This window comes from Bubalus kerabau, chromosome 5 (assembly GCF_029407905.1).
Source record: "Bubalus kerabau isolate K-KA32 ecotype Philippines breed swamp buffalo chromosome 5, PCC_UOA_SB_1v2, whole genome shotgun sequence".
Lineage (NCBI taxonomy): Eukaryota > Metazoa > Chordata > Mammalia > Artiodactyla > Bovidae > Bubalus > Bubalus kerabau.
Window position 1 is genome coordinate 29,819,414 of NC_073628.1, and position 12,028 is coordinate 29,831,441.

Genomic DNA, 12,028 nt, shown 5'->3' on the forward strand with positions numbered 1-12,028 from the left:
GTTGGTAAAGAATGTGCCTGCAATGCAGGAGACTGCTGTTTGATTCCTGTATTGGGAAGATATGCTGGAGAAGGAATAGGCTACCCACTCCAGTATTCTTCCCTTCCCACAAGGCTTCCCTTGTGGCTGCCACCACTGCTTGCCAAAGGTCTACTCTATTTTCAAAGAGCAGCCAAGAGATGGGTGCTCAGATAGTGAGGCAAAGTCCTGACTATTGTCTCTATCTCTGCTGATTCTAGTTGTTTCTTTATGTAAATTTTAGAGCTTTTTTTTTTTCAAAATTAGAAAATTATTTCTTAGAATGGTATTGGGCCACAAGCCACTGCAAGTGTGTAATCCAATTATTCTCCCAGATGCAGGAAAGTGAGGGGCAATGAAGAAGACAGCTAGTGACTCAGGGAATAGGAAATGTGATGATAAACCTTTGACAAATCATTCATTCAACAAACATTTATGAGAACCTTTCTATGCCATTCTAAGTGCCATTGATATATGAGAAAAGAAAACTGAGAAAACCTCAGCCTCCAGGGAGCTTATACAAAAATAAATATGCACAAGCAATTAAATACTCAAAGTCAGAAAGAATGGCTCTAAAGGAAAACTTTGGGCTAAGAGGATAGTAATGTGAGGTTATTGACTCAGGGTGGTCAGCAAAATTCTTCATCGGATAGAAAAATGATGGAAGAGAGTGAACCATCAAATATCCGTGTAAAGATCTTTATGGAGAAGAGAACAGTGAGTACAAAGTGCTTGGGAAATGACGGAAAAAGTCTTACTCGGTTTGCGGAACAGCAACAAGACAGCATGGCTAGAACATGATAGCAGAGGAGGGAACCAGGCCTGGATCATGTAAGGATAGTGCTGCAATCATACTGGTAAGAAAGGTGGTTAGATGTCCCCTTACATGTGATAGAAAGTCACTGGCAGAGCTAAGCTTGGTGCTCTGTGATGACCAAGAGAAGCTGGATGGTGGCAGGGGGTGGTGAGTAGGAGGCTCAAGGGGGAGAAGATATAGGAGAATACTTACAGCTGATGCATGCTGTTAGTACAGCAGAGACTAACACAACACTGTAAAGCAATTATCCTCTGATTAAAAAAAAAGTCATTGCAGACAGCAAGAAGAAGGGCATCATTTATGATCTCAGGGGCTGTTGCAAGCAGTCATGAGAGAGATGAAAACATTCTTATTTCTTATCTTTTGCTGAGACAGTTCCCCATCTCTCTAGCCTGGGAACCAACTGCATCTTTCTAGTTACAGGGCACAGTAGACATGCCACCCAGAGTCTTTACATTGGCAAATGGTAAGGTTGCATGTGAGTACTCAAAATTGTACTGGTGTTTCTGATGATCATAATAGCCCCAGAGGCCAGCCTGTAAAGTGAGTTTTTCTAGGAGAGGGAAGAATGCCAGATGGTAGGCAGTCCTAGTAGATAGGGCTAGGGCTCATTGAAAAAGTCTAGGACCTAAATAATCAGGGTTCAAATAAACAAATATTGCAGAATTTAAATATTACAAATAAGGAGACTTGGCCCCCTCCACTGACACCAGTGTTAGTGGTGAGGAATCTGTGTAGAGTCAGAAAATGCCTGCAAATCTCAGAGAAATGGTTGAAATGGCATTTTTGTTGGGTGGAAGAAACAACACCCCACAACTAGTATCCTTACCTACTGTTAAATCTATAACTACCTCTGCCAGTCAATAAAACTTTCTCATGTTTGTCACATTTTTACTGTTTCCAAAGTCCTTTCATGCATATGATTTGTTTGACTTTCACAACTTTGGGAGATGGGTGGAACAGGTTAAGAGCCTTAATAGTCACAGGCAAGGAAGGAGGGATGCAGAATCATCTGTTCAAGGTCATCATGCCCTTTAGCTCATTAAGGGACAGACAGAGACATTCAGCTCCTTTTACTCCTGATTCAAAGATTCATACCTGAGAGCAGGCCATTTTATGTGGATTGTAATGATGCTGAAAATATATGGACTAAGTAAAATGTTTGTGTGCTGTGTGCCAAGTTGTCTCAGTCATACCCAACTCTTTTGTGACTCTATGGACTGCCAGGCTCCTCTGGCCATGGGATTCTCCAGACAAGAATACTGGAGTGGGTTGCCATGCCCTCCTCCAGGGGATCTTCCCAACCCAGGGATTGAACTCATGTCTCTTATGTCTCCTGCATTGGTAGTCTGGTTCTTTACCACTAGCGTCACTTAAAATTTTAGGAGTTAAAAAATAAATGAATGCCAAGTAGCCCCAAAGGAGAACACTTACTGTAGGAGTTGAAGCCTTGGCACAGAAATACCAAGAAAGCAGACTGATCCAGACCACAGCCTGCGGGCACCATATCTTTGCTTTAAATACCAGCAGGGAGAAGGATTCATTGCATGACTTTCCAAGATCCTTCCTGGCTTCCAGAGTGTAGCTCATGAACTTGTCCTCTTTAGCCTTAAACCCATCTATTTAACGAGGCTGCTAGAATAAACAAAATACTCACATGCAGGTTGTTGCTCATTTTTATACATTTAACTTTCACACAGCCCAGGCTTGCATGTATTATATACTGACACTCATAAAGAGTTTTTTCTACAGAGAATCCACACTTTTACTTACTAGTTATTGTCGTTTAGTTACTAAGTCGTGTCAGGCACTTTTACAGACCCCATGGAGCCCACCAGCCTCCTCGGTCTATGAGATTTCCCAGAATACTGGAGTAGATTCCCATTTCCTTCTCCAGGGGATCTTCCTAACCCATAGATCAAACCCAAGTCTCCTGCATTGGCATGCAGATTCTTTACCACCAAGTCACCAGGGAAGCCTACTTACCAGTTGGCAAACAAATATTTTAAGCAATCTTTTGACAGTTTAGGACCCAAAGTATCACCATTTTTGTATTTACAGCTGTGTTTCTATTGTCATTTAAACACTTGCATACCTCCCTTAGGATAGGACACAAAAGGCAAATTAAAATAAAAAGGCACTACCAAATGATGCAATAACACTGAAACAAAGGCTGAATAATCTGGAAACAAAGGCTGAAATAATTTGGAGGGCTAAAAAAGATAACTTTCTAGTCTTAATACAACACTTAACTGTGTATTCAAATACATTAAAAGAATATGTATTCATTATTCATAACATAATTCTGGAAATAGATGGCTGAAGATTGAGTTTAAAGAGGCGGGGTGTAGCAATGGAAGAAACTGACAGATCCTAAAATTATGAATGGATAAGCAAGATAAAGTATTTCAGTGATACAAATACAGAGAAAAATGTCTCAAGATCTCAGGCGTTATGGAGAAAATACATACCTTTATCAAAAGAACACAAGAAAGATCCAACTTTTTTGTTAACAATGATTAGAGAGGATGAATATCAGCAAAATCAGCATCAAAATATTCAATTTTGTACAAAATCATCATTAAATGTCTTTTTCACATTTCACTTCAAATACGGTGCAGAATCAAGAAATATTAAATATACAAGTCTATAAAATTATAGAAAAATTATTTTGTTGTTATTTTTATTTAATCTATATAAAGCAAAATCTATACCATGTGTTAAATCACAATATCCACAGCACCCAGCAGAGTACCTGGATATGGGAAGAACACAAATCACATGGTAAACATTTTATTAGACTCAAACAATGATTAGTCAAGAGGTAAATACCAACACTTGTCAGATAACTACCAATTTATTATAATTACATGTAAGTCTACTGCTTAACTTATGAATACTGTTAGGTCGTTAGAATAGGGAAAAGGAGTCCAGAATGGCAGTGTCTAAAAGATAAGGAAGAGAAAAGCCTGCATATATAGAACAAAGGAAGGTCGGAGGACCGGAGTGAGGACCTCAGGTAAAACAAACAACACTCCTGGCTGGCCCAATTTACATAGGACAGACCAAGGGGGAAAGAAAACATATAAAAAGAGGAGCCAAAACATGGATTTTCCTGTTATTATCTAAATAAAATAGAGCTGTAATACGGAGCTGTAACACTGATTTGTCTAAGAGGTATAACATAGTCCGTTCGAGACCTGAGAGCTGTAACACGGTCTGTCTAAGACCCAAGAGCTGTGACATGCCGAGGGCTTTAATATCCGTCACTCCAAATCTTTGTTGTGATGAGACAGAACCGAGGAGTATATACTCCTCGGTTGCCTGACAAATACCAACATTTCAAACACCATTCCAAAACACATCAAGTAAGCAATTGCCTATAGTCTGAAATAGAGAACAGACAGCAAGGCATAGGAAAAAAAAGAGATGATTTCCAGTTCCACAGTTAACCATGGACTTCACCAAAACACTTCTCGCAGGCCTATTTTCTCATCTGTAAAAGATACTTCTAGGCTCAAAAATGTCGTAGAAGGGGGAAAAAAATAGAGTAACATGAAAATTCAAAAAGGTCAAGTCTTCCTTGGTTATGTTCTCCTTATTCTTAAATGTGCCCATACCTGCCCCAAACTCAGTCAACTCCCTCCTTAGCACTCTCAAGACCCTCAGCTCAGACCTCTACCTCACCCTTAGTTCATCACCACTTATCTATTTTTCCTCTTTTAGACAGTAATTTTTATCTCCCAATTATTGGGGAGCTGGTAGTTGTTACGGTCTCAAAGACATAAATCAATTCAGAGGAGCCTGTGAAGAGTGTGACCATTCACTCTGCTTGAGGTCGAAATGCTCAAGCCAGTAAGAAACTCGGAGATGGAGCAGGGCTCAGTGCAAAATGGCTTCGTCTTGAGAGCATCTGAATTCTTAACTCATTACAACGGCGCTGTACAATGTGCCCCTCACAAATCCCCGAGGTGGGTCTTAATAATGGTTCTCTTGAAGAAAGAAGCCAATGTCTCCTGAAGAAACTTGACCAATGCCCTCTAACTTCCAAGGGGGCAGAGGCTGAATTCGAATTTAGGACAAACTTGACTTTCCACCAACTGTGTGAGATGGGATTCCCTCTGAAATGCAGGAAACCTGGGCTTTGATTCCTGGATCGGCAAAGTCCCCTGGAGAAGGGCACGGCAACCTACTCCAGTAATCTTGCCTGGGAAATCCCATGGACTGAGAAGCCTATGGGGTAGCAAGAGTCGGACACGACTTAGACACTAAACCACCACCAACCGTGTTGCTGCCACCAGGGGCAAATAACCCTGCGCAGGATTCCGGAAGGAGGGGCTGCTAGATTCTCGCAGAACGGGCCACGCGCGGGCCTTTTAAGGGGTGGGGTCCCCTTAAGGAAGGCAGGTTTTTTCTCACCCGACAAAAAATAACTCCTCAACCGGGAAGGGGTCTCTCTCCGAGTGCCGCCCATTCTAGGCGGAGGGCCGGGCAGATAAATGGAGCAGGACCTGACCGACAGGCTGAGGGCGCAGTTCGCCCGTCGGCTGGCAACAGAGAGTGGTTCGGAGAGAGGGCAGGCGGCAGCCGAGGAGAACCAGGAGCCCGGGACGGGCGCCAACACGGTGGGATGGGACCAGCAAGACCAGTTGAGAAGCGAACTGCCGGACCAAGAGGGCCGGGAGGCGGCCGCGGGCCTGGAAGGAGAATGGGACGCAGAGGAGCCCGGGCCGAGTGAGGCAGGGGGCGGGAGCGAGAGGGAGCCTGGTAGCCCGCAGCCCAGCGGGTCGAGGGGCGGAGAGCTGGCGGGGAGGAGAGAGAGGCGGGGAGAGCCGCGGGAGGGCCAGAACCGAGAGCACTGGTGGAAACCGGGAAGCTTTCATCCCGGCACGGTCCGGGAGATGTACTGGGAGCGGTCCAAGAGGCGCTACCAGGAGGGGGCGCTGAAGCTGAGCATCAAGAGCCCGAACAAGTGGAAGTACCGGCAGGATAAGAAGCCTCACGGACTGACGCCCCCGAGACCGGAGGAACCCGAGGAGATCGACGTTTACAAAGAGGACCTCTTGATCCCGTCCCAAGCACGGCGGCCCACCGTCAGATTCGGCTTCCAGACCGCATTTCGCAAGCCGTCGCAGTGGTCGACCGTCTCCCCCTCGGGCAGCGTCATCAACGAGCTGGCGAAGATGGGCGACCCAGACGTCCTGGAGATGGTGCAGCAAGGTGGGAGCCGACTTGCGTGGCGCGGGGACCCCGGGGGGACGTTGGCGGCCCCGCCGCCCGGATCCCAGGGACGTTCGTGGATGCGCTGCACCCCGCGCGAGACAGCGCCCGCCAGGCGCATGGTCCCTGCCCGGGTGGGTGAGCGTGGGCGGGTGAACCGCGGTTCCCCGGCCTCTGAACTTGGGTAGAGGAAAGAAAGAGCCTCCTACCAAGGGGAGAGCCCAAGCTTAAGGCGCATGGCAGCAGTTCCCGGTATGGGCCCTGGAGTCCTGTTGCCTGTTTCTATTTGCCAATTACTGCTCAAGCTTTGAGATCCTTGTTAATTATGGGAGGAGCAGACCGAACCCTAAGGTCCATCAGCTTGAGATTCCTATGCACGTGGGGAGGCTGCTGTTTCACAAGGTTTCGTTGAGTTTTTAGTTTCTTTGGAAAAATATTTGTCCATCCTTTGCTCCAGGGTTTCCCATCTCCCCCTACCCGTGATACTTGGGCTTTCCTCCTGAGCCATGCCAGAGGCCCCAGGAACAAGCCAGAAGCTAAACAGGTGTGGGTCCAGGAAAATACCAAGCCCTCTGGGACAGGATGGGACAGAGACAGGGCCAACCTCTGGAAACTCCCCTTGTGGCCGTCCCGGACCCACATTCTGTGGGTCTGTTTTAGTACACATTTCCTGAAAATGCACGTATTTTCCTAGGTCTGTCTCCAGGGCCTTCGATGATACTCGGTTCTCTCAATGAAACTTTATTTTCATGTCTTGTTAAGTGTTAGATCTGAACATGGAAGCAGCGGGGTTTTTTTTGTTTTTTTTTTTTTGTAAAGTGATAAATGATATAAGAAGTCATATTATTTAGTTTTCAAAGACACCAAAGAAATTAAATGCCTTATTTTATTATGCATCCTCCTCCTCCCCTTAACAGCTTGAGATATAATTTAAATACAATAAGAATCACCCACTTTAAAGGTACAGTTCCAATTTTAGTATATTTACAATTTTGCCATCATCACCATAATCTGATTTTGGAACATTTTCATTACCCCAAATAGAAACCTCTTAGTTATCACTCCCCCTTCACCCCCGCTCCCCACCTCAGGTACCCCCAGCTCTAGGCAGCCTCTAATCTATTTACTGTCTCTAGGTTTACCAATTCTGAACACTTCTGGTAAACAGACTCACAATATGTGATCTTCTGTAACTGGTTTCTTCCTCTTAGCATGTGTTTCTGAAGTTCATGCATGTTATAACTTGTATCATTGTATTATTCCTTTTTATTGTCAAATAATATTCCATTGCAGATATATTCATACTTTATCTGTTTATCGATTGGTGGACATTTGAATTGTTTCCACTTCCTTGGCTACTGTGAATGATGCTGCTATGAACATCTATTGCAAGATTCTGTATGAAAATATGTTTATATTTTTCTTGGGTATACACCTAGTATTGGAATTACTGAATAATATGGTGGTTTTCTGTCTCATTTTCGTATTTTCACAAGTAGTATATAGTGACCCCAATTACTCCACGTCTTCACTAACATTTGTGATTGTCTGTCTTTTTTATTTATAGCAACCCTAGTGGTTGTGAAGTGCTGTCTCAATGTGATTTTGATTTGCATTTTCTCAGTGACCAGAAGTGTTGAGTATCTATTTCAGTGCTTATTAACTATTCATGTATCTTCATTGGAAAAAATGTCTATTCAAATCCTTTGCCTGTTTTAAAAAAATTAGTTAGTTGCCTTTTAATTATTGTGGTGTAAGAAGTCTTTATATATTCAGTGTATATGGCTTGCAAATATTTTCCTCCTTTTGTGGGTTCTCTTTCCATTTTATTGATGGTATCACTTGAAGCAACTCCTCCCTTTTTAAACAAAAATAATTAAATACAGAGGGAAATACAACTACCACCAGGGAAGTCCCCCACAGCATGAATTTTTAAGAGCTACTTTTTTTCTTGTGTTTTAATATTAAATGAATTTCTTAGAGTAAATTCCCCAATATAGGTAAGCCTGAATCTGTGTATATATTTTCTAAATCACCTTTGAAGAGAAACCTGAATCTGTGTATTACACATTTTCTAAATCATCTTTGAAGAGAAAGTTAAACAATTGATTTACATGTGATAAAATTTCTCCCTGGAGAGAGAATACTTACACTGTGCCTTTCAGACATAATAGATTTTTCTAGGATTTGTTATATTTTCTGTTTATTTTCTTTACAGTTGAACACAGAAACAATCAGTGATCTCCAATTAACTGTTTTCCCACAATATAATAATTTTTAAAGTGAAATTATAAGGGCAATGTGTAATAGAACATTAAATTGTTATATAAAGAAATGCTGCTAGCAAAATGTCAATGTTGCTGAAATTGACTTATTGACTGATCGACATTGTTAGCAAGTTCTGATTTGAAATATTCTTTTTTTTTTGTCTGTGGTCGTATTTATGTTTATGGTTTATGTTATTTTATGCTCCTGGAAGAAATGTAAACTGAGAAGACCATTTGGTAAATCCAAGGGCTATTTTTGGGTTCTGGGTTCACTGAGTGTGTATTAGTAATGTGCCTTCAGTGAAAACTCAAAGCTGTCTTTGGGCTGGCATAATTTTGACTCATATTTTATGATTCTCCATAGTGATCGATAGGGCTTCCCTCATAGCTCAGTCAGTAAAGAATGTGCCTGCAATGCAGGAAACCTGGGTTCGATTCCTGGGTCGGGAAGAGCCCCTGGAGAAGGAGATGGCAACCCACTCCAGTATTCTTGCCTGGAAAATCCCATGGACAGAGGAGCCTGGCGGGCTACAGTACATGGGGTCACAAGAGTCGGACATGACTTAGCGACTAGAAAGAGAGAGAAAGAGAGAGAGAGATAGTGATCTATACTGAACCTTTCGTAGTTCTGGTTTCTAGGCCACAGGAAAAGTGGCCTAATCAATTCTGTTGACTTGAGAGGAAGTTGCAGGAATAGCAAGAAGCTGATCTAGAGTTGTTGGCTTCAAATCCTGCCTCTTCGGATATGCCTCTGTGTTGACAGAGGTTTGTAGATTATGCAGTTTCTTCAACCTTATATTCTCTGGGTGTGAAATGTATCTGGGTCTCTGACATGTGCGAACATCTGATTGTGTGTGTGTGAGAGAGAGCGCAAGTAGGTGAGCACTGTGTGAGAGAGGGAGCATGGTGTATGAGGAAATACATCTATCTTCTTTAATGTTTCTGCTTTTCTGAAAGGGATGCTGTTACAAAGTGCACTCCACCTGGTTCTCAGGGAGTTTGCAACCTTATAGAGGGTGGTGGGCTGCAGTCCATGGGGTCGCTAAGAGTCGGACACGACTGAGAGACTTCACTTTCACTTTTCACTTCCATGCATTGGAGAAGGAAATGGCAACCCACTCCAGTGTTCTTGCCTGGAGAATCCCAGGGACGGGGGAGCTTGGTGGTCTGCTGTCTATGGGGTCACCCAGAGTTGGACACAACTGAAGTGACGCAGCAGCAGCAGAGGATGGTAGAACAGGGCTTACTTAGATCTCTTACTCTGATGCTGGGAGGGATTGGGTGCGGAGGAGAAGGGAATGACAGAGGATGAGATGGCTGGATGGCATCACCGACTCGATGGACATGAGTTTGAGTAAACTCCGGGAGTTGGTGATAGACAGGGAGGCCTGGCATGTTGCGATTCATGGGGTTGCAAAGAGTCAGACACGACTGAGTGACTGAACTGAACTGACTTGAGAACAGGGCTGTGCTGTGCTTAGTCTCTCATTCGTGTTCAACTCTTTGCAACCCCATGGACTTTAGCCCGCCAGGCTTCTCGGTTCATGGGGATTCTCCAGGCAAGAATACTGGAGTGGATTGCCATGCCCTCCTCCAGGGGATCTTCCTGACCCAGGGATCAAACCCAGGTCGCCTGCACTACAGGCGGATTCTTTACCATCTGAGCCACCAGGGAAGCCCAAGAATACTGGAGTGGGTAGCCTATCCCTTCTCCAAGGGATCTTCCCAACCCAGGAATCGAAGTGGGTCTCCTGCTTTAGAGGCAGATTCTTTACCAGCTGAGCTACCAGAGAAGCCCAGAATGGGGCTACATTTCCCAAAGAACTAAGGCCAGGGTGCTATGGGAGCAGGGAGGAGGCTGTCCAGGGGCCAGATGAGGAGGTTTCTGGTAAGGCTTGAAAGGAAGAGGTTGAAACTGTTGTAAAGTGGAAAAATAAGCAAAAATTAGCTAAAAAAAGAAACAGTTGTTAGATCCAGGGTGAGGAATCAGCAAATTGAAAGGCAAAAGCATGAGAGAACTATTATAAATTGGAGATAATCTGAAGGAACTATATCGTCAGCTGGTAAAGAATCCGCCTGCAGTGTGGGAGACCTGGCTTCGATCCCTGGAGAAGTGAATGGCTACCCACTCCAGTATCCTGGCCTAGAGAATTCCACGGACTGTATATAGTCCATGGGATCGCAGAGTCGGACACGACTGAGCGACTTTCACTTCACTTCACTTCCATATTCTGAAATAAACACTTTGCATCCAGTTCTGATAACAATTTGAAAATATTTTTTAAACTATTTGTTTTATGTTAAGTACAGCAAAAATAATTAGAGGAAGTAAAAGTTAGTGTTTCCAGTTTTTCTACTTTCTTTTCTAAAATATGGAATTATAAAATATTCTATGACTCAAGCTTAAGGTGTACATTTTTTTCTCTGTGCTTGGAACTGTGTTTAATTCTATGCATAACAGTGACTGTTTTTGTCCTCAAGAAAACAAAAGCCTCCCTATGCCAGTGTGCAAGTACAATACATTGAGAGACAAGGCATGTATTTTCTTAGACTTCTTTATCTACTTATTCTAAGAGTTTGCTAGATTAGTTTCCTTTTTTTTTTTTTTTTTTGGAAAGTCCAAAGAGAGGTAGTCAAGACATTGTGGAATTTTTAGCTGTACATCTAGACAGTATTCATGAGTAAAACCCTTTGATAATGATACTGTGTGACATTTTATATATGTCAGATAATTTTTACTTATATTTTAAATCTTTTAGATGAGAAAACCTGTACTCAGAAAAGTTAAATGATATGGCTATATCTACAGCGTGTTGGTTTTGGACTTTGCTTACACTAGCCATTAACTGTTTAATAGATCCTGCAACAAAAAGACCTGAATACAAAATATATTCTTTTATCTTTATTCTGACACTCTACAACTTATCCAAAGAGTTTGAAATAGTTTTGAAAATTAATAAAAGTATAGAATATATCCTAATAATAACAATATCAATAAGAATAACATTCATGATCTCTGTGCCAGCAACTGGCTGCATGAGGCAATTTACATGCATTTTCATTTAATGCTTATGTACATCTTAGAATATAGTATAGACATAAAAGCCATTTATGTGATATTTGGTAGCTTTGAATTTGGACTTCCCAGATGGCACTAGTGGTAGAGAACTCGCCTGCCAATGAAGAAGTAAGAGATGCGGGTTCAGTCCCTGGGTCGGGGAGATCCCCTGGAGAAGGGCAAAGCAATCCACTCCAGTGTTCTTGCCTGGAGAATCCCATGGACAGAGGAGCCTGGTGGGCTATGGTCCACAGGGTTGCAAAGAGTTGAACGTGACTGAAGTGACTTAGCATGTCATAGCACACAACTTTGAGTTTATGCTATGTTCTTAGATTGCAAGGAAGGCTAGGAAATGTGTTCTTTTGTTCTTTTTTTGTGAGAGCTCATTGCTGCACCATATAATTAGTATTTTGTTAGTAAAGGACAAGGAAGAGAAAGGATATTTGTGGGGAGCCAGCAGCATCTGCTGTATTAATTGCCTACCATTAATAATCTTCCCTATTTCAGTAAATGGATTCACAAATTGCTCAAGTCTAATAATCTTTCATCTTCTTTGTCTCTCCACCTGCACAGCTGCAACATGATAGCAGTTTGTTTTCCATTTTTACTGAGATATCTATAGTCCACTTAGGTGCCTTCATTTGCAGT

At 42.8% G+C, this 12,028-nt stretch overlaps 1 protein-coding gene across 7 annotated transcripts in view; it reads left to right on the forward strand.

Annotated features, from left to right (window-relative positions):
• Positions 1–5,315: 5,315 nt before the first annotated feature.
• The window catches only part of ANO5 (anoctamin 5), an 89,015-nt gene continuing 82,302 nt past the window's right edge, over positions 5,316–12,028 (forward strand). For 3 of the 7 annotated variants that reach the window (XM_055581367.1, XM_055581364.1, XM_055581366.1), the window contains exon 1: positions 5,316–6,055. In XM_055581367.1, coding sequence (XP_055437342.1) covers positions 5,335–6,055 — 721 coding nt within the window. In that variant the 5' untranslated portion in view covers positions 5,316–5,334. The remainder of the gene's footprint in view (positions 6,056–12,028) is intronic. The other 4 variants (XM_055581360.1, XM_055581361.1, XM_055581362.1 and 1 more) reach the window with 2 other exon arrangements.